Raw genomic sequence first — 23990 nt, 5'->3', positions numbered from 1 at the left:
CCAAATTGCTACACTGCTGTGAAATGACCTGTTTTTGTTACATGTTTATCACCTGCGAAAATTCATCATTTACATTGTTTACTACGAAAAAAGAATGTTTACTATGTGGAAGTAATGTTTATTATCTTTTTTGGATTTGCTGATAACAACAAAGAAAGATAAACAAACATAGATTTGTTATTGTTTGTTCAACTGTTTCAATTTTCAACAACCAAATCTGTACAACCAAAGTAAATATTTACTTTAAATTGAAGGTACAGTACAACATAAAAAAAAAATCTTTTAGTTTTGTCTAGTTGTAATAGAGAAATATCCAATGCCTGTTTTACTTTTAGTTAAGAAAATAATTAGTATTTGTAGTGTAGCGAAAAATAATGTTCAAAACACGAGTGAAAGTAGTCTATACTCGATAAATCTCGCACTTCAAACATCGTCTCAAATATGTTATGACTCACTTTCTACTCTTTTTCATGAAATATACAAAATAGATAATTAGTACAATATTTCTAGAAACATTTTACTCATTTTATGATAGCTGTTCATATAACAGTGTAAGTCAAAATTGGTGCAGATTTCGAAATTGTAATACACCTCAGAAAGTAATATACATAATAATATACAGTAATATACATACAGTGCTCAATTTGTGGGAGAACACGGCGGAACAGAGATTCGATACCTTTCTGTCGGAAAGATAAAATATTGGCATAGATAGGTACAAATCACATTAAATAGGTTACAGCTCCGACACCTAATTTTTTACAAATCGAGCGCTGATATATATATATATATATATATATACACCGAGTAGTAAACTTGAGCGAATAGCCTACAATAACATATATTATGCTCATGAACATAATATGAATAAAATATGCATATTTTCTACCCACTAATGTACATTAGCCAGCTCCCAATTCTAAAAATAAAATGTGAGCTTGGATCTAAAAGTCAAGAATTAATTGTAGAAAACATAAATATTGTCTTAGTATACTGCACATGTGCAGGTATTAAATAATTAATATATGGTTCATGTAAAATTAAAAATAATATGAAGCTAACATTTACAGTAATTTTAGTTGCATGATTCTGAGCACGATAATAAACTAGAAAGGAGAAGATATCTATGTACAATCTAAATAAATGATAATATCATAAAATAAATAAAAAAAAACATTTTTTTTTATAAATTTTAATTATTTTTGTGTTATAAAATTTATATATTGCCTAATTTATTCATTTTTTTAAACTGCCGTTCTAACTCCACTATAAATCATCAAAAAATTGAATCATTCTAACTATTTTGGGCAAATAAATATTAAATTTAAAATGAACATTCCAATAAGTATTGTGAACCAAAACACCCGCAATCAAACAGAAATCAGATGAATGAGCTCAAAGTCCCCGTTGTTGAGGTTAGGTCAGTTGTCACGACTACTCAGCTGTGGAAGGACTTACTTTTCAGTTTATACTCTATGTTATGTAACTTCAGGATGAAAACAAGTTCACCTTGCACTCGTCGCCCCCTCCTGGACACTCAGCTGTTCAAGTTCAACCTACATGTTACCAGTGTCACTGCAACTGAAGGAACAGTACAATACTGTACTTTTACTTTTACTTTAACAACAGTACTCGCGTAGTGTATGTGGAGATTGTAGTGCCAGAATGATGTTTACCGATTGTCCATCTATGACTAATGAGGAAAACTTGTTACTCCGAAACCAGCATATTGCGTAAGTAACATCTTTTAGAGGTTATTTTTTTCTACTTAGACGCTGTAAAAAAGTGAAACCGTATGTAATTCACGGTGTAAGTAAGGTTTTGGATTCCGTCGATCGGATTTGATGTGTTTTGGGAGCAAGGAATACCCGAACCGAACCCGATTTTAAATTACGTCATTCAACAGGCTACGCTTGTCACAGCGCAACAAACAACGATAAAACAAATCGCAAAGATGAATATTGACTTAAAATACTGTAATTTCATTGTTGATCGAGCGCAAAGGGTGAACTTAATTTAATCACTAACGACCGTAACGTCTTCGTGCGTGGCAATCCACTTAACTTAAGATTGTCATGACAAGATAATACTGTACAGTATTTTCAATCATTACAACAAACGTTTATTTTTTATCATGGGCTGATAATATTAATTCTGTCCTTGTCTATTTTTTAACGTTTTATGTTTATTCAGGCAACAAAATGAGAGTATTTTTATGATGTTTTTATATAACCGCTGGATTACCAATTTAATATTGCACACCATTTTCAATAGAATTTGGAATCAATCAAAATTTAGTACAGATAATGTTTTGACTTGCTTATCTGGAAATAGAACTGCGATAAGTTCCCAAGTATAGTTGGTTGTATTGTATTTGTTTACACAACACATACCGGTAAAAAGCAGGATCCATTTATATCCTTGACCTTTTTGTAGTGAACTGTCTGTACTGCACCCACGTATTGTAAATAATTTTTGTTTGTTTATCAATAATATTTTGCGTTTGCATTACGTAAAACCAAGCATATGTAATCTTTGGTAAAACTAAGGAAATTAATCAAACAAAATATTATGTTAGTGAATGAAATAATTTCTAGGCTATTCATTCAAAGATGGCAGAGTTTTGTACACATTAATAATTATTGTAGGCCTATTCTTTCTATTCGCACACCAATTTAAGCTTTTTACTAAAACAATATTTGGAATTTTTTTTACGAGAATAATAATTCTCATAAAAAATAATCCAAATATTTGCTATCTATATTATATAATTATAAACTGATATATAATTATGTGATAATAATCGAAATAGAATGGTTTTAATTGCTAGTAAATTAACTGCTAAGCTATTTCATCAGTTTATTTATGGTGTTACATTTGCCGTTTTAACTTCACAGTTTTAGTAGTAATTAACGTTTCCTTGATTGTTTTAAAAGCTTTAAATTAGGTTAAGTAGTTTACTCATTGAAATAAAGCTACGTATAAATAAGCCAATATCCACAAGACTATTTTTGTTATGTAATATAACCGCTATTACTATTATTTATATTTTTAAAAGTCCATTACATATAGTTAGGTACCGTTATTAACAGATGCCATGAAAAATACTAAACTATAAAAAGTAGGCTACAAACAGTTTAAAAAGAATATATTTAAACTGAAACCTATTATTTTACAATGCAAACACTAGGTTCCTGGACAGACTATCACTAATTATTCTGTTATATTAATCACCAATGGGCGTCCGCGTAGGCTATAAATAGTGACGTGAATTTGGTAAAATTGTTCTTAAACTTTCTAAATTTCTCTTCTTTGTTCTTTTGAGGGATGTTGCTCTTGACCATTATCTTGAACTCTTGTTTTCAAGGACTCAAGGAAGTTTATAGAAAGTTCGGTTTTTATTCTACTCCTTATAGTTAGAAACCGTGATTCGTTCATATAGAGCAAGTATTATTTTTGTTTCAGTACAATAAGATTGAAAGTCGGGCCATTATTTCAACCAAAATATATGTTGAGAGCTCCATTATATTTGAAAAGATGGTTCTTTTTTTTATTTGTTGCATTAGGCCTTAAAAACGTTTTTGACTTCATATAACTAAAAATCAATATCAACCACACAAGTTTTTGTGTATTTTATTTATATGAATTCTTCTTAAGATTTTTACGTACTTAAAAAAAACTAGTAGTTTTTGTCATTTCTAGATCTTCAGAAATGGTAGCTACCTAATTAAGCTTATTTCATTTCACAACTCCTTTACCAGGCTAATGACACAGTTTGCTGTATGTTGAACTTGTGTTCTTTTTGCCTTTTGGCTAGCTAGATATTTAAAATCCTTTAACACAGTACATTTTATTGCAAGTTATAACTAGACAATTCTGGGTTTAATTAAAGAACTTAAAATTAAATCAATGTTTAATTTGTTTGTGGTTCTTAGTAGTAAACAAAGCAGGCTACCAGTAGGTCTTTCTTTAGCCAATGACAATGTTGTTTTTGGGCATTATTGGTCTTCATTTTTCTATGGGTATTTTAATTTTGATCCCCATAAAAACTGGAAATGTGCGTAGTCTGCAGGTTTGTTGCAACAGGGGCAGAAGTTAAATTTAGCAGCTAGTAATGTTTTAATTTGAAAGAACTTTTTTTTCATTTTAAGCCTACTGTATATACATATGTATATAGGTGCATGTACCTATATATTTGATTGAACTATCATCTTCATAGGTAATTCTGTTTAGAAAATTATCATTAACTAATAGGTTGGACATTGTTTCTCTGGTAAACTGATACAGTACCTTGTTTTGGTTACTAAATGAGGTGAAAGTTGAGGTTTTGTCTCTTGTACTCTTCTCCAGAGCCTAAAGCAATTTACATATCTGGAAACAATTCATCCTTGAAAATCAAAATCTAGGACTTCTTTTATTTTTTTAGTCCCTGAAAACCAAAAACATGTTTTTAAATTTTTTTTTATGTGACCATTTGTGTTTAATTGTCCAATTTTATTGGGAATTAGGATACTTCTTTTACTTTGTCAACAGCTTTTAAAATTTATCATCAATCATAAATTTTTGTTGATATCATTCGAAGAAATCTAAGTACCGGTATTTATTTTTTATTTAATACTATTTAAAGTGAGAGAGAATGTAAGTATAAATTACCTTCATCAAGAACCTGTGATAGATTAAAAAACATTAATAAAAATAAACAGGAAATTTACTTTGGCTGTAGGCTTGTTTGGCAGAATTACAAGTTTTTTTTACACAATGGGAATTAAATTTGGTTTATACCATTATAAGAGAAAATCTTATGTGTTTTACTATCAAAATGTAAGGAGAATAAACTCATTATTAGAGTAATATAAAAAGCTTACTACTAAATGTTGTCACACAGTAATTGAACTACTATTCAACTTTCAACTACTAGACAGAATTATCTGAATGGCCTCAATAATTTAATAAATGATTAGTTAAGGTCAGTGAGTTTTATCAATGAGCTCTTATCTCAAAATATAGCAGTAAAACATTCAATAATTCTACAGCAAGATATTAATAAGGCCCACACCAGTTGTTTTGCCTTAGAATATGGTTTATGGTCACTACTATGAGCTTCGGACTGTTCAAGTTTAACCCGACTACTAAAAATAACACTAATACAAAAAATAACAAAATGGCAGCTAAAAATGATTAAGACAATGGGTATTAAAAGTTATTTTGAACTGCCATTTTGTTATAAATGGTCTATTTTCTATTTTCTTTATGTTAATTGTTATGTTTTGTCAAGACCTGCAAAACAATACCAAACTCGACTATACTTGCTATTTGAACATTTCGAGCTACCGGTACCCCCTACCCGCGCTACCCCTAAGGGCAAAATTTTTAAAACTAACCATAATTATTGTACCGGTAGCCCTTCATATCCAAACAAGTTGCTGGGAACCGATTGCAAATATCACAAATAGTTAAAAAGTTAAAGGGGGTGCAAGTTAATTTTCAGCCACCCTCATGGTTATTTGGATTTCAAACGATTTAGGGCGCCATTTTGTTATTAGTGGGCTGATTTTGTTTTCTTTATGTCAATTGTTATGTTTCGTCAAGACCTATAAAATTATACAAAACTTGACTGTACTTGTCATTTGAAAATTTTGAGCTTCCCCCTACCCCCATTACCCCTAAGGGCGAATTTTTCAAAATTGACCATAACAATTAATTGTAGTCCTTCATATCTAAGAAGGTTGCCGCAAACAGATTTCAAAAATCTCAAATGGTTGAAAAGTTAAGGGGGGGGGGGTGTAAGTTACTTTCCAGCCACCCTGTATATTCAATATACAATATAAGTTAACAGCAATATAACTTTTGTAAGTTTTAGTTTGTTATCAGCCTTTTTTCTTTAGCTTTGTACCTTTTGACACATAATGGGCATCCCCCACTCCTTGAGTAGGGACTAAACAAATTAGTCCTGAATCTGTGTGTAAATTAAGTATTGAAACAAATCTGTATTTTGAAAACCGAAATAGATAGAAATATTCTGTTTGTGGAATTTATTGTTAACATAGGTTCTGCAATTTTTTACATCAACAATATTTTTTCAACCCCTTTAACAGGGTAGGGGGTGGGGGTGACTTATTTTTTTCAATAGTAACCCCTATTGAGTGACCCCTCATTTTGAAGGGTTTGTCAAAAGAAACACAATGACGCAAATCCGAGGTGAATATCTCACCCCTAGCCGGATATTCCAAAATGGGTGCTTTTTTACAAAAATTAAATTTTGGAATACCCGCCATTTAGGCTAGGGGTGAAATATCTACCTCGGATTTACGTCATTGTTTTTCTTTTAACAAACCCTTCAAAATGAGGGGTCACTCAATAGGGGTTGTTAATGAAAAAAATGAGTCACCCCCTACCCACTATCCTAGCTGTTAGGGGGGTTAAAAATATTTTTGATGTAAAAAACTGCGGAACCTTTGTTAACAATTATTGCCACAAACAGAATATTTCTATCTATTTTGGTTTTAAAAATACAGATTTGTTTCAATACATAATTTACAGACTGTATAGAAAATGTTAAGATAAATGTTGATAACAAAATAAATGGTATCAGCAATCTGACACATAGTTTCTCCCATTAGCTGGTCAAGAAGAAAGAAAGTAGAAGGTAATACATTCAACCCGTTTCCAGAAAGGATTTTCTCAATCCATGTTCTGAGATGGTTCACCGATCCTCCAGTAGATACAAAAGCATCATCTTACTTTTTACATTGTATTTTTTTGGATTTTGATTTTCAGGGAGTCATGTGAGCTTCATTTCAACAATGATCCCATGAAGATTGTTAGATCAAAAGACCAATACTTGTATGATGAATTTGGCAACCAATACCTTGATTTTGTGTCCAGGATTACAAATGGTAAGAGTGATATGTGAACATTTTTTTACAGATACATCCACAAAATATTTTTATTTTGGTCAATATGTGATAAGTTAGACCGGTCAGAAGCTGGTTAAAGTAAGTTTAACAGCTTCTGAAGGTTCCTAAATTGTTTTGATTATCAAGTACGGTAATAAATAACAGTTTTAACCAGGGCCGTATTTCCGAATAGGCGGACTAGGCGCGCGCCTAGGCCGGAAAATTGAAGGGGTCGGTAAAATTTTGGAAGATAAATAATCAAAAAGGAGGTTTTAATCTAAAAAATACTGAATGTTGAGCAATTAATTTTGAGAACTGCCAAAATGCTATTTTAAATACTTTGAGTGAGTATAAAAAAGATAGATGAGGGTGGGGGGACGGGGCGGCTAACTTCGTTGCCTAGAGGCGGCAGATAGTTAAATACGTCCCTGGTTTTAACATTTCAATCCAAAGTTTAATATATTATTTTTTCTACCACTTCATGGAAATGATCATATTGCCACACCTGTAAGCAAAATAGCTCATTTTCGCTTTATTCATTCCCGTTCCCTAAAAAAAGCAAATAACCTAAATTACATTTTATACACAACTAAAAAAGTCAATCTGTGTGTTATGATAATTAATTATGGTGGTGGGAATAATCTTTTGTTTTAAGAGCACAAACAATCAATCGTCCTGCGCCGTCACGGAAACGTGATCGTTGTCTAGCGCGATCGAGGTAAAATCATGAAATTTCCCGACTTTGATATCAAAATAAAGACTAAATCCCAACTTTTCAAGACCATTTTGAAATTCAATACTAATACCTGACTTTCCCGTTTTCCCCGACTACTAGACATCCTGGTTAATTATATTTTGACCTTGCAAATATAAAACAAAACCTTCCAATAAACCACTTTCTAAAATTATGGATTAATAAAGAAAAACTTTGAATCATTGTAATGAAACTACAAAAGTACTAGTGGCTTGTAGGGACATAAGTCCCTAAAAAGCTCAAATGTAAAACAACTTTTTGCAATACCGGTATTTAAACAAACTCAGAATAACATTATCTATGTGTCAGAATAGGCATCCCTACACCATATCTTTTGTGTAAAAACCAGTTTGTTGTTCTTCTTTGTTTGCTTTTGTTGATGTCATTTTCAATAAATACTTTGAATCACTCCAGTGGTTTAACATGAAAAGGCAGCAAACATATCATTGTTTGTGAATAAATACTGGTTTACTAAGGTAGCTTTGGTCTTGTGGTTAATGAGGATAAATAAAAGCTTCCCTGTTTGGAATTTTAAAAATTCATTGGAGGTTCGCCTTCAGAGGAATTGAAGACGCCTGCAATTTCATCTGCAGTAGGCTTATTATACCTACGACGATCCATATTTATCCTGTCTACAAACCTAAGTTCTAATTCACTGTCACCTTGTACAACCATTTCTTCCGAAGCTCTTTTGTAAATTTGTGCAAATGGATTTTCTAATAGAATTTCAGCTAGTTTTGACAATATTTCAGGTTTTAAGTCACTATTTTCTCGACGCCTTTGACGAATTTCTGTTGCTGTTGATGTGTCAATAATGTACAATTGGCCATACACGGGGTCTTCATCATGTTGAGGCAGCAAATCTGAGATTGAACGATAAATCTGTCCTTGAATTTTGAAACAGTATGGTCCTTTTCCTGGAATATCTTTCTTACTGGCTGAAAAATAAGCAAAAGCCATCGCACTGTTGCATTGTCGAATGAATTTATACAGTTGTGGGCTCTCTTCAAACAAACTTTTAAATTCTACATTAGTTTTTGACTGAGGAAGGTTAATAAGTCCGTTATGGCAACATGTCATAAAATGATTATTCGTTAGTTCTTCTCTAAAATGAAGAGCACTACATTGAATGCACTCTTGGTCCAATAATCCTGCATCATGGATCTTTACATTTCTCTCGTCTACCATGGGTCTCCTAAAAAGGGGTTGTACATATCTTGATTAAGTTCGTCATTATCTACTCTTGCTCTCCTACGCGCACTGTCATTCCTATGAACAGTTCCCCGCCTTTGTGGTATTCCCCTGGCGTTCATATTAATTACAGTACTTATAATGAAAAGAATATATATCCAGCAGCCTACATACCAAAACATCTTGAATCCCTGGTGATTTTATAAAAGTATGATCGAATATGATTACTCTACGTTGTATATTCACTGCACTAAAAAAATTTACTTACGAAGGAATGCAAATACACCATTTTAGAACCAATAACATTTATAGGTTATTTTAGTTGTATATATTTACACAACCTTAACCTTAAAATGTGTAGAAATATAAAGAAAACAACATCCTTTAAAATAAACTTGAACATATGATTTAAAAATAAAAACAAAACAGAAGTTAGATTTAATTTTGACTTTTTGATTATTTATACAGAATATTTATTCTATGTCGTTTATTCCTTTAACACGACAATAACGTAAAAGCATGAAAAAATGATACTTGAGTATATGATTTAAATATAAACAAAGAATGCAGACGTTTTTCCGACTAATAAATATAATATTTCAGTTTTATTATAGTATACATTTCATAGTTGACTGGCTAAAAGTAAACCAAATGTGTGTATTGATCACTGTTTTCAAATCTGTGGCACAGCTGTTTTAATTTCAAAAGATGTAAACAAATTAAACCCCATGTTGTTTTAATGGAAAAAGTTTTATTCTGTTGCGAATTTATGGTAAAAAAATAAGAAAAATGAATAGTTTTCCCTCAAAATTCACGTCAAGACCTTTAAAATAAAACCCCTCCCATCCTTCTACGGCCATCCAGTCACTCACAATTTCTTTACAAAAATTTGACTTACGGAATTATATATATAGATAACAAATATATGTAAAAAAAAAATACAATAAAAGATGGCATTTAAATTAATATATTGCATATATTAAATAAGTCAGTAAACTCCAATTCCGGGGGATTCCTTCAAAGTTGGCAACACTAATCCCAACTACCAAGTTGTTATGGAAACGGTCGCTAGCGCTTGATGCTGCAGCGGTGTGCGCTGCACCGTACCATTTTGTCTATGGTACTACTAGAGACTTGTGTTCACAGTGGGCCACTGCAACACAGCTGTAGTTGCTGCAGCATGCAGTCAGATGGCTCAGCTAGGATTGGCAGTCGGAACTGATGTGGTCAAGATGCAGCATCGCCTCGCGACTCTGCTGCTCGAGACTTTGCCTCCCAACTTCGAGGTTGTCCTCTTCACCAGCTCTGGGTGAGACAGATACGATAATGAGTGATCAGTGATAGAATTATTTAAGTATTTTCTTTGATAAGGATGGAGTAGAATAGGATATAAATTTGACGTTAACTTGTTAGCCATCCTATCACACTTAAATACTCTGTTTATTCTCTAGGGCAGCGGTTCTCAAACTTCTTTAAACACCCTTAGTGAAAAATAAAAATTCCCCTCTGTGTACCGCTTTGTTATTAAAGAGGTGGTAAGTTGAATTAAAAACAGTTTTACATCATAAACACACAATATATTTTACATACAATTATGCAAAACAGAAGATTATCAGAGGAGGCTTTGTATCAGATGAGGTTATTGTTAAATTTTATAAGTGTTTATAAGTGTCTCAAACATAGTTTTAAGAATTGCAAATGCAAGTCAACAGAGCTGTATACCAGAGCACAAATGCGTTAAGAATCAAATCAAAATAGTTCTTGGAGTTGCGCTAAATGACAAGTACAAATGAAATCAAGTCAGAATAGTTTTGTTTCAGAGCTGCCCTAAATGGTGAATACAATTGAAATCAAGTCTCCGAATAGTTCTCGGAGTTGCCTCTGAGTTTACAGTGCTGCTGGCATCAACTACACACAAGTAGAATGCTCAGTTGACTGTGAGGAAACTCTCAATGGTGCCCAAATAGTACGACTACATAAAGACATAATTCTTGAGGTTAATACAAAGCAGCAGTCTTCTTTCTGTACCCTCATTTATTACTCAATCTACCCTCAAATTCAGTTTGTACCACTCCTTTCCCCCTGTATCATCTGTACAAGTTGTATTACTTCTTTATGATGTGTATATGTGTGTGTGTGTGAGTGTGTGTGCGTACGCTGCTAATTGCCCGAAGGCCCGAACGGTAGTCCCAATTGAATCTATTACATTCAAGGCAAGGCTATGACCTTTGAAAAAGGTATTTGTTTTAGCTCCCATTTTTAGAATTTTCCAACAAAATATGTATATGTTTTGCAAGCTTTTAATCAAGGATCCCTCTTTATTCTCTAGCATGAACCACATGCACTCCAACAAAAAAAGCGAACAACATTCTATCATAACAAACTTATGAAAAATATCTGCTAATGCAAAGAAAATACATGGTATGACTTTTTATACCATGTTCTTGTATAGTTATTCACAAAGTTAATAGCAATGCAAAAACCGATTACGACAAAAAATCCAAATTTTTCTATAGCATTAAACATTTACATTGCAGGATTATAAATAACTACATAAATCTAGCTCACTGAAATGATGTCTGGCTTAATTTATTAATTACCTAAAAAGTTCATGTAACACAGTGAAAGGTTGTTGCAGTGCAGAAGCAAACGACCTTGCTCTTCAGATGGCTCGCAACTACACCAACAGAAAAGACCTCGTGGTTGTGGACGGCTCATTCCACGGCACTGGCAATTTGCTAGCTGACATCAGTCCTCGCGCCTTCAAGATATCTCCTGAAGGTGACAGCATTGTGATAGTATTTATACAGGGTGGTCCACGGGAAACGGACACTTTTGATTCGCGCATTTCTCGGCAACTGATGGAGAGAGAAACTCGGGTTTAAGGTCATTCAGTTTCCCATCCAATGCCATTTAGTCACCATCATGCTGTTGTGGACGAAAGATCATTGCATGTTGGCATACGATGCTTTTGTAAAAAATTGTGAGTCAACTGTGAAACTCAACGTGGTGGGTTAAGGGTGGAAGCACAACAATGTTTCAGACGTCATTGTTGTATTGGTTGTCATGGTGAACTTAGACAATTTTAAGGTGGACTTCTTATTTAGAACTACAGGATCAGATATGAAAACAAAAACACCTGGAACACAGTTAAGTATTCTGTAGGAAAATGTGGGATTTATGAGCCATCTTTTTTTAACATGATAAGAGATGTTTTCATTTCAGAACTTCAAGGGTAGAAAATCGACATAAAGAGCATATGGTTTCAACAAGATGGGGCTACTGCTTACACGGCCAATGCCTCTTTGTCAGCAGTTTGAGTGTTATTTCCTGGGTGTGTGATCTCATAGTTTGGTTACGTTTTGTGGCCACCACATTCACCGGACTTGTCAATGAGTGACTTTTCCCTGGAAAGTCATCTGAAGACACGTGTTTACAAAAAAATCACGTACTCACGAAGAATTGAAGGCCTCAATCAGTAGCCAAATTGAACTAATAAATGAATAGTTACTGAACAAAGTAAGACATTTTCGAGCAAGGCTTGAAAATGTGTGTCTGTTTCAATAGCCATAATTTTAGGGATGTAATTTTCAAAACTTAAATAAGGTATTTTATTTTGTAAATGGCATAACTTTGCCTTCATTTTTATGTCAATAAAACGTTTCTATGTTTAAAACTTCATAGCAATAGGAATTTTAAATCCATCCGTTTCCCGTGGACCACCCTTGTACATTTAATAAGTAGAAGGACTTAAACAATAATTTATCAAAAATGTCAACCAATCTGAAAGTTTCCGTAGCGAAGCACGAGTATTCCGCTAGTAAAATATAAATACCACTCACTGATCACTACAACTCAATAATTACAAACGTTAAGAAAAAAGAATTTAGGAATTGGCATGGAGGTTCCACATTAGCTCTAGATGTGCAACAAGAAGTGAAATTCAATCAGGGCTCTGTCCCACTGTAAAGTTATTTCCACTGTTTATTAAGGTTGAGTTTAAATCTTTCTAACTCTAATTTCCAAATTTATCAGATTTTTATGAGTAACCAAACTTTAATTTACTAACGTATTCTTGTAAGCCCAGGTGCATATTGAGCTGTGGGTCAGCGCAGCATTGGGTAAAAAGTCTGCGTCACACAGTTAACATCGCATATTGGGAGGCAGTGTCATACTGTTCTCATATGTGAGCGATACTGTTTCTTGTGCAAACATGTCAAAATATTTTAATTTGAGTTCTGAGTCAGATTTAGATGCTGTTCTAGATTTATTGTTACTGCTCCACCAAAGAACAAAAAAGAAAAAAATTAAAAAAATAGTAGTCATGACAAACCTGTCTAAGTGCGCGCACGCGTAGGCCTACTATTTTTCATATGTATGTTTGTAAAAATTATATTTATTTGACAACCTCTGATGAGTGATAAGTGTTCTTGAAGACCTAATGATGAAGCTATTAATGCTTTGAAACGCGTAGTCTCGACAGACAGCCTTTGGATTACTCTGGCAGATCCAGGTAACATTATACCTTTTATAATCTAAAAAATAGTGACTACCTGAAAAAAAGGAAATTCACATGGGGAATTTGTTCTGACAAGTAGTGAAAGCTTTATGAACTATTTTTGTCCTAATAAAGCGGACTATAGACTTCTCCTGTAGATCCATTGCACAACTCCAGTCAACAAGGGGGTGCAGGTGAACAATGTGACGCTGGCACACTTGTGTCTCGGCCACAAGTGGGCGCACTCCATGTCTTCACTGTCCTGCCCTGCGCTGCGCCACAAAATGTGCATGCCCTAGTGAACACATGGTTTATAAAAAAACTGCCCTGCCCTGTGCTGCGCTGCGCTGTTCGGACTGCGTCTCAATATGCAACGGGCCTAAATCGTGGGTTTAAATCTTGTCACATCAGTCACAGTTCTTCTGTAAAACTTTGACTATTTTGAGTCATTGGCATAACTGGTGGGTTATGTATGTCAACAATAAGCATTATATGGATCAGTTAGAAGTTGACGTGGTTGTATTCTTTGTTAATAGCTCTGCTTACCTAGCATTTTACCTTCATTGATTATGCATCATTGGATTATACCCTTACCAAAACATAGATTCAAGAGCTCCACCATATTTTAGTAATTTTTTTACAGGCAAGAAGCCGTGGGTTCATGTAGTGCCAGTACCGGACATGTACCGAGGTCCGTACACCAGCGACGACCCTGAGGCTGGAGAAAAGTACTTCCAGGATGCCAAGAGAGTGCTGGAGCTTGTCTCCGTCAACAATCATGAGGTATTTGGAATTTAAACACATAATATGGTGCTTACATAATAGAAAATAATATATACATTACCTGAGGAGTGAGGAAATAATATTCTGGTTTTTAAAATTGGTTGTACCTCAGTTTAAGAATTAAAATGAACTTAAAGTTAAATCAAGTCACTGAAAGAGTGTGCTGAAGTCAATTACTGATTTCTGACGTATTCACCAACTTTTTAATCAAGCCAAATTGACAGGACGCGGCGATTTACTGTAAACTATAGTATAATTTATGTCATATCAATTTATTAAGCATTAAAAAATAAGAATTTTTGACAGTTGTGCTCTCTATGAGCGGCTAATCAAACTATGGTGGTCCATTTGGGTGGGATGTTTACTCAAATATTCAGAAGTCAATGGTTGTACTTTTTTTCAGCTTTGAGATTGTAAGAATTAAGACACCTTGCTTGTATGTACATTAGTCGTTGAACAATTCCAGATGTTGTAATTTAATTGACTAAATACATATTGGACCTAAAGAAAACCTCCTCAGTTGAAAATGCTGTCTGTGACAGAGAAATATTCTAACGCTTTGTGTATATATTGTAAAGTTTTGTGTATCCTGTACCAGTTTGGACTTTTTCCCATTCAGGTAAGCCTGCTATCCTCACAAAAAATCCTTAAAACACTTGTGCTCTATGTTACATCGTCAACCTCAGACTAAAAAATACATAAGTATTTATTCTGGACCTAGTTACCACAAAATGCCTTATAGTTACAAAACCAGAGTACAGTAGGCTATGTATCATTCCTCTATTTAAAACAATAGAAATGCCAATGCCATAGAAATTACAAAACAAAACATTAGTGTAGTAATTTAACATATACAATAAAAGGTTTCAGTTTGGCCAAATTCATGTTGACGGAGATTGATTTATTCCTCATACTCAGTTTGGAAATTGTGAATCCATAGCTAGTTCCTTACTCATGTTCAATTAGTCATTCTTAATTATTTAATTTCTATTTAAGCAAGAAACTAATTGGTTTAATGTTGACCTAGATCGCTGGGTTCATCTGTGAGCCGGTGATGGTTGTGCATGGGATGGTGATTCCTCCTCATGACTGGCTGGGGAAGATGTACAGGTATGTAGGTCTATAGCTGTTAAACGTTAACCTTTGATAACACCATGATTATCTAATCTTCAGTTATACAACCTTCCATGTTATCTTACCTTTCCTGAGGAATATTGAGATGAGTACTGTGACATTCCAAGGTATTTCCATTTTGCTTGGTTTACACATAGCGGGTGCATCAAAATAACTTCTTCTGCTGCTCCTAAATGTTCTCAGAAGGCTTTCAGTTGTAATTTCTTTTTGTTTTCCACACAGTCTTGACAATATACTCATACTTACATATCGTACTGTCACCCCCCCCCCCCTCCCATATTAAAATGCACAGAGCAGCTGGTAGAAATGTCGCAGACCAATTTTTTTTAAGAGACTGCAGAATTTTACAGTACCATCTTGTAACTCTTATGGTAGTATATGCTAAGCCTCAACTTTGTGTTTCATTTTCAGCTACATCAGGGAGCTCGGAGGCATCGTAGTTGCAGATGAGATTCAGTGTGGGATGGGTCGTACAGGAGAGACGTTCTGGGGATTCCAGGGGCAGAACGCAGTGCCCGACATACTGACTGTTGGCAAACCTCTGGGCAACGGGCATCCTATCGGGGCCGTCATCACCTCCAGAAAGATAGCTGCTACAATCAAAAATGCTGAACAAATTGTAAGTGTTGCTAGAATTTGTGATTTTGAAATGAAATACTTACTACAATACAGCAAAACCTCTTTTAATAGCACACCAATAAATTGAAACTCAAGTTAACTGAAACTATAATGAAAAATTAAAATAAATTGGAAAATTAGCCATGCAAGAGGAGCTGTATGTTGTGGCAAGGGTAGTTGGCCTGGCTTGGCCAGCGGAATGTAATGAAGCGGACAACATCAGGGATATAATGTTGTGATATAGATAAAGCTCAGTAATCTAATGAATAGCTTTTATGTTTCCAGTTTTAGATTTTAAGACATCAGGAATTATAATAACTACAGTAGTAAAACCTCGCTGATCCGACCTCGGCTTGTCCGTCTTCGCTTAATCCGAATGTGCCATCGCCTATCGGTGACGTTGTTATCATTGTAATATCATAGTTTTTTGCCTGTCTGGAGCTAATCATTGTCTTATGTGACTGTGGCAAAATATTAAACAACTCCTGAACTGCCGGAGACATCATCATCGTATCCAGCAATTTCAGAAACTTTATTGTTCTGAGGATTTGCAATCGCGGTAAAAAAAACACCATTCTCGTCCCCCGGGAACACAGAAATATCATCGTCGTCTCCTGCTCTATAATAATAGAAAATGATTTCTATTATTATTATTATTAATTAAATGTTTTTTTTTACTTATTTTAATTATTTCTAAAAAGTTTTATGAATTTAATACTAACAACATAATTTTTACTTTGCTGTGCTTTTTTACATAGTTGTTAATGAAAAACCAGTGTGAAGTCAAACAAATTAGCATTCAAGTTTTAAGTTTCTTGCCTGTGAACACTCTCCGATTCACGCCTCGAAAAAATTACTCTTTGGGGAAACACAGGAGGGTGTTTTCTTACTCATAGTCCATTCAGGATTTTGGGGATTATAGGCCATGCAGTAAATTTCAGAGGTCAGCCAATAAGTGTATTTTTTTATTTGATGACAAAATGTTTTGTGATTGGTGGGAATCCCTTGTGAGTGCCAGGCCTAGTTACCATATACTTCTAAGAGTAAAAAGCTATTAATTGCTCGTAAAGCTGGGTTATTTCTTTTCCTCCCCTAAAACTACAATTTTGTAACTGAAAAATATACACTATTGATTACAATTTTGATTGAAAAAGTGCTTACAAATTAATCTTTGATTTCTCCCTAATAAAATAAGCGAGTAACAAATTTTACAAACAAACTTTCCAGTACAAATGTGACCCAGTGGGTGCAGCCATCGCTGCCACAGTGATGACGGAGATGAAAGACAGACAACTGATGGATAATGCTCGAAGGTTGGGCAATATGATGGCAGAAGGCTTCCAGTTACTGCAGAGGTCCCACCCCATCATCGGTAAGGCTAAAATCTTTTTTTTTTGTGAGCTGATTTTTTTTGTAGCAAATGATACCTTATTTGTGTACAGTACGTCGTCATCGTACTGTACGTCTAGAGTCAGGGATGGGGTGTTGTAATAAATACACTTGTTACATTTTAAATAACACTCAGAGGGCCACAAAGGGTATATGATGTTGACGGGTCTAAGACATGGTGTGGACTGACGTGAGGAGAGGGGATTTAGGCTTGTTCGGAAAGGTGGTGTGATGGTGGCGTGATATGACGTCACGGGAAATAGCCATGAGCTGCTTTATTAGAAATATCGCCTGATTTTGCATATTGCCAACCTAAACAGAAATTGTGGTTACATGATGGTATGAGTGTCAAACTATGGTAACGCAATATGGTCCAAAATATCAGAATATGGTACAATCTGTTAAGAATGGGTAGATAATAACAGTGATTTTTCATAATGCATTACCACTTTTCTCCATTTAAACAAAGCTAATACTTCGTTTACATTGTCTAAATATCTTTACAATCATCTGTTATACGTCAATCAGGAGTTTTAAAACATTACAGCTGATTGAGTCATTTGTTGTTTTTATTTATAAAAGTATTGTTGTCTGAACATTACTGCAAGTCTTTACTACTTGCTTACGGTTCTTACAACCTAGTTAAAGTCATTATTTATTGTTGGTGGCAACATAGTCCGCGACTACTTAAACCTCACTTTTCCTAGCAATTGGATTGGGCGTGGAGGGCCGATACCGTGGTCCGCTCGATCGACCGACCTCACTCTTCTTGACTTCTTCCTTTGGGGCACAATGACATAATTAGTTTATAGTACACCTGTAGAGAGTGAGATGGACTAGTAGCTCGAGTGGTTGAGGCAGCCACGGTAATAAAAGAATATGACCAAGTTTTTGAACAAGTTCAACTATCCATAATTGGCCGGTTAAGATTATGCAACCGGGTTGACAGTCGTCATTTTGAACAGTTGTTGTAAGTAAAGGAGGCCTCTTGTAAATAAAGAAGGACGATAAGGTATTGTCCAATTGTATTTAATAATTACAAAAAAATGTTTACATTATCAATATAAAAAAAAAGTTTAAAGAAAGATGTTACTTATAATAAACAACAACTTATTCTATACTTATAAATAACAAAATCAAATGATTCAATAAGCTGTTATGTTTTAAAACTCCTGATTGACGTATAACAGATTATTGGAAAGGTATACAGCACCGAATGTGGTATGGTTAGGACATTGCCTGTTTGGATAGTGTTCTGCACACAATCTCGCCGCTCCTCTTGCACTGCATTTAGGCGTTCGGCTTAAATTTGTGTCGCAGTGTGACACAAGAGTGAGCTCAAAACTCTGTTGGTTCGTTCACCTTCACTCACAATTACTGCCCCTCATGTGTGGGACAAGATCGCAGTAACATAAATATAAAAACATAATTATAAAAACAAAACTTTGTTCCTGATTGCAAGTCTATTTCCTCAATTGAGTCATGTAAATTATGATTTGGTTGGTAATACATCTTGTGCTACAACACAATTTGTATGGAGCAGTGAAAATTATGGGTATGATGTAAGATGGAGGAAGAAGTCTAATCTCCTGGTACGTAGAAATCTTGATACCTCAGTTTTTAGAAACCAAAAACAATTGTTTTTCAGGTGATATTAGGCACAAAGGGATCGTTATTGGAGTGGACATTGTCTATTCTAGCGATTGTATGAAACCTGCTACTGAAATGGCTGAGGAAATCAGCAATGGGTAAGTAGAAATTAATTTTTTTTTATTCAAAATCATATTTTTAATGGTGAATATGTTGTTAATTCTTATCAAGTAGACCTAGACCAGTAGTTATTATACGCTTATTTTTTAAACAATTTTTCCCTTTTCTATACTTGGAGATATGTACTCTGCCCAGAAGTGTAAAAGAGGTTGGCAGCCTCTATTAAACCTTGTATTTGCCCGTCCACATAGACTACAGATCTGTGTGTGGAACGTATCCAGCAAAGAAAGGGGTGAGGCGGTACAGTACCAAGGTGAACTGTACTGATAAAATATTTGCGGCAGTGACCAGGATCCGAACCCACGACATCGCTGCCTTGGGCGCGAAGTCCGTGACGCTACCAACTGAGCCACCAACTCACTATGAATTAAAGGCTAAGAGGGATCAATTTGTGATACCGTTTATTTCTTCCATATATTACTTAAATGTTTTTTTAGCCTATTTATTCTTGAACCTATTTATTCCCGGTACCAACCCGAAGATGTGAGTTGTAACCTGAGAAATGTCAATACATTTTTTATAGCTTAATAACTAGATGTGATAGTCAACAAATGTCATAGCTAAAGCTTTAGAGTGCACACTTTGATAGGTGAATCTAAGTCACCCCATGCCGTGGGTTTGCCACTTGTACAGCTCATTCATTGTATTGGCTCACACCTAGCTTTGCTTTATACTCTCTACACCATGCCTTTAAGACACACAAGGTTATGTAGGCTGCAAACCTTGTAAAAACATTCTACACACACCTTACACCCTCCTATATTACATATTTTACTTACAATTTAACGTGACTTCTAGCCTGAGAAAGGAGAGACTTCTCGTTGGATGCGAGGGGGAGTACAAGAATGTGTTGCTCTTCTTGCCAGCGTTGTGCATCACGGATAGCGATGTTGAATGCGTCATAAAGACACTTGACCAGGTATTGCGCTGCGTCGAGCTGTCATATATGGACGACATCTATGACATTATCAACTCCCCTTCCCCTGGTGAATTGGAACCTAGCACAAGGTAAAAACATAAGTTCAAGCAAAAATTATGAAAAAAAATATTGTCTGTTTTTATAGTTGTTAGCAAGTATCAAAATTATTTAGTACAACATTTAATACAATAATGTGAATAAAAAATTAAGGATCAACTAATAAAAACCAAAGCTTTTGGAATCACTCACGATTTGTTCTCATTGGTGTTAAAATTTTCTTTAGCTGAACATAATGGACATTTCTACTAGATCCTTTCTATTTTACAGTATCCAACCATCTTCAACTTATCAACTTAGTGTTCACTCTAAGTTTTGGATAGGCCTAGTTGGTTAGGAAATCCTGATAAATGATGTATTTTAACATAAAAAAATAATTTGTTGCAGTTTTGGAGTGCAGCCATCACCAGACAATCACATTTTCATAAGCACATCTCAACACCCTTACGATGCCTTGGACTGACAATAGTTTTAACAACTAGTATTAATTTTTGACATGCATAATATTTTTGTGATCTCCTTAATTAACATTGTAAATACATATGGTTATTTAATACATTTTTTATGAGTTTCAAAGCATTCGATTTCATTCACCCTGAGCCTGTTTGTATTATACTGTAGTACAGTAGAACCCCGGTTAACCAACCGAATTCGGGTTAACCGAAACCCGGGTTAACCGAAACAGTTCCATAAAATAATACAGGGATAAAATATGCTTTAGTAACTTCAGTGGTTTAGTTTAAAGTATTCTCTAAACCATTGTAACATTTGTGTAGCTGGAATAAAACACTGTATTATATAGACATGGTTTTTAATTCATTTTTCCTACACACCAAGGCAATTTTTAGCATATGACGGATTAACCAAAATAATGGTTATCCAAAACGGCTCTCCCCCTTTATTTTGGTTGACCGGGGTTCTACTGTGCATGTCAAGATGAGTTGGGTAGTGAAAAGGAGTGGACAGTGGTTTTGATAGTGTGCAGACCTTGCTGTGAGAAGTTTTTTCCCATCCTGGCTAACCCATCTACAAATATACACCATCAAAAACTCAGATGCTTTTTGATGGTTTGAACCTGTATCCAGCTGTCCTTGCCATTGGGCATTTAATAAATGGTCCTGGCTAAAGATCCAGCTGTTGACAAGTATACAGAACCTTATAAGAAGCGAAACCGTCATATTAAAAGAGGCGACGCTACGAAGATTGCCACTAGCTGTAGTTCACGAAGACTATGGCTGGCGACGCTAGCGCTCCCTACATAAGTCTTTGTGAACTACGGCTGGCGGCAATCTTCGTAGCGTCGCCTCAAAATCAAAATATGGCGGTTTCGCTTCTGTATTCATTATAAGGTTCTGTATTCATTGGTGTTGATCAGTAACAAAGCTGTCATCACTAATCTTATTCTTCCAACCTTCATCTTTACCTTAAAATAAGCATCCTCTGGTGGGTCGGCATATAAATGGAATGACATCACATTTAATCAGACCTGCTAAAGATGGATGCAGTCGATGCTCAACAGATTTATCAACATTACATTATTTATTCTGTTGTTGTTTATGTTGTGTATTGAATATATGTTTATCTAAATATTCCATGAAGTTATCCATGCAGATTGATTGTATTGCCTGGACTGAAGTGTTTCATAATCTCCCCATAAAATGCAACACCTTGGTTGTTACTTTAGGAACTGCTGACAGATACTGTACCTTGTTTATCAGTTAACATTGCAGTTGCAGGTCTACAATGAATCCCAATAATTTCCATACTGTATTTAGTCAAACTAATAGCTATACAGGGTGTTTGTGAACTCTCTCAAAAGATTCACAGGATTATTCCTTGGGTTAATACATGAATATTTTACATTATAAACATGGGTCGCCTGAGCCTCGTTTTCCGTCTGTCTGTCTGTATGTGATTTTTATAAATAACCTTATAACTCGAGTTTGAATCGAGGTACAAACTTTAAATTTGACACACTTGTGTATTTTAACGTGGTACACAAACATGCAAAAATTTCATTTCGTTGACTATTGCCGTTTTAAAATGGCGGCCATCTAAAATCTTGACCTCAAATTACATGAAAACCACTAGAGTTACAAAAAAAAAACACAAGAATAACAAAATGTAGGAAATTTTATGCCAAATCTAATGACACCTAGATTTTAAAGATCGGACAACAAACAGCTGAGTTATTAATTTTTTAAATAATTAATAACTTCTTTACTGGCTTAATTGTTATTGTTTATTCTTTAAAATCGTCTGATCCTTTCTAAATAGTTACAAAAATGTAAGACAGCTGGTTATCCCTAACAATTTTTTTTATAAATAACCTTATAACTCGAGTTTGAATCGAGGTACAAACTTTAAATTTGACACACTTGTGTATTTTAACGTGGTACACAAACATGCAAAAATTTCATTTCGTTGACTATTGCCGTTTTAAAATGGCGGCCATATAAAATCTTGACCTCAAATTACATGAAAACCACTAGAGTTACAAAAAAAAAAAAAACACAAGAATAACAAAATGTAGGAAATTTTATGCCAAATCTAATGACACCTAGATTTTAAAGATCGGACAACAAACAGCTGAGTTATTAATTTTTTAAATAATTAATAACTTCTTTACTGGCTTAATTGTTATTGTTTATTCTTTAAAATCGTCTGATCCTTTCTAAATAGTTACAAAAATGTAAGACAGCTGGTTATCCCTAACAACATTTAGTTTTTTTACTTGATGGTAAATGTATTAAGTGTCCTATTTTTACCTTAACTATTGAGATCTGTTTAAGGTTACGTAATGTACTCTGTATCAGATGATTTTAAAGAATAAACAATAACAATTAAAAGCCAGTAAAGAAATTACTAATTATTTAAAAAGTTTATAACTCAGCTGTTTTTTGTCCAATCTTTAAGATCTAGGTGTCATTTGATTTGGCATAAGATTTCCTACATTTTTTTATTCTTGTGTTTTTTTTGTAACTCTAGTGGTTTTCATGTAATTTGAGGTCAAAGATTTTAGATGGCCGCCATTTTTAAACGGCTATAGTCAACGAAATTAAATTTTGCATGTTTGTGTACCATGTTAAAATACACAAGTGTGTCAAATTTGAAGTTTGTACCTTGATTCAAACTCGAGTTATAAGGTTATTTATAAAAAACACATACAGACAGACAGACGGAAAACGAGGCTCCGGCGACCCATGGTTATAATGTAAAATATTCATGTATTAACCCAAGGAATAATCCTGTGAATTTTTTCGAGAGAGTTCACAAACACCCTGTATATCATTGGACAGTTAAAGTGAATTACGACTCCAAGATACATCATTTTTGTATTTACAGCACTATCGGCAGTTTTTACAGTTTTTTGTAGGGGACCGGGCAATGTAAACCTTAAAAAGGTATTTCAAATAATACTTTTTAATAATTAATTTGGTTTACCTTTTTAAGAAAGGTGTGATACCTTTTTTTTAAAAAAAAGGTAAACCAATTTAATTAACCATTCGTTCTTGAAACTGGGAATAACACACTTTTTGATAATTTTATATTTAATACATTTTACTTGGTAAACAAATTTACCATTGCAAATCTTACCTTTATTGGGGATACTGTGGTATGTTGAAATCTGTATGCCTTACAGTCAATAAATAAAAAAAAGTGTTACTTTAGTGTATTTATTTAAAGTTATTATTAAACTAGATTTTTAACTACCTTCAATCCAAATTTATATTTTGTTTCCTCAGACATGATATCTAACCTGTAAATACCATACATCAATATTTATTGGGAAAAAATCAAATAAGTACCTAGGGGTTAATTCACAGCAGTACATTTAGTAAGACCACAGATAATATAACCCAAGACCCATAAATAATGTTTTCTCTCTTTTTACTTTCTCCCCCTACATCATAGTATATGGAGAAAGTATTGTTTTTGACAAAATTTTCGAGTTTGAGTTTTGAGTGGATATATTCATTT

The 23990-nt window shown here is 34.2% G+C and overlaps 1 protein-coding gene across 2 annotated transcripts; it reads left to right on the top strand.

Moving 5' to 3' along the window:
• Window positions 1-1476: 1476 nt before the first annotated feature.
• On the top strand, window positions 1477-20585 carry LOC128988939 (5-phosphohydroxy-L-lysine phospho-lyase-like). 2 transcript variants are annotated; one of them, XM_054410731.1, is made up of 11 exons: window positions 1477-1733; window positions 6778-6896; window positions 9988-10150; window positions 11480-11622; window positions 13983-14122; window positions 15150-15232; window positions 15668-15875; window positions 17102-17246; window positions 18912-19011; window positions 19832-20041; window positions 20397-20585. In XM_054410731.1, the coding sequence occupies exons 1-11, from the start codon at window positions 1666-1668 to the stop codon at window positions 20470-20472; spliced, it is 1455 nt and encodes a 484-aa protein (XP_054266706.1). In that variant the 5' UTR covers window positions 1477-1665; the 3' UTR covers window positions 20473-20585. The 2 variants fall into 2 exon arrangements, with proteins under 2 accessions (XP_054266706.1, XP_054266707.1); XM_054410732.1 differs by lacking the exon at window positions 1477-1733 and having other exon boundaries at window positions 6783-6896; window positions 11485-11622.
• Window positions 20586-23990: the final 3405 nt, after the last annotated feature.

Source organism: Macrosteles quadrilineatus, unplaced genomic scaffold, assembly GCF_028750875.1.
Source record: "Macrosteles quadrilineatus isolate MER2022 unplaced genomic scaffold, UCM_ALF_1.0 Scaffold_3__2_contigs__length_128488019, whole genome shotgun sequence".
Lineage (NCBI taxonomy): Eukaryota > Metazoa > Arthropoda > Insecta > Hemiptera > Cicadellidae > Macrosteles > Macrosteles quadrilineatus.
This window is presented reverse-complemented; position numbering and strand designations above follow the sequence as displayed.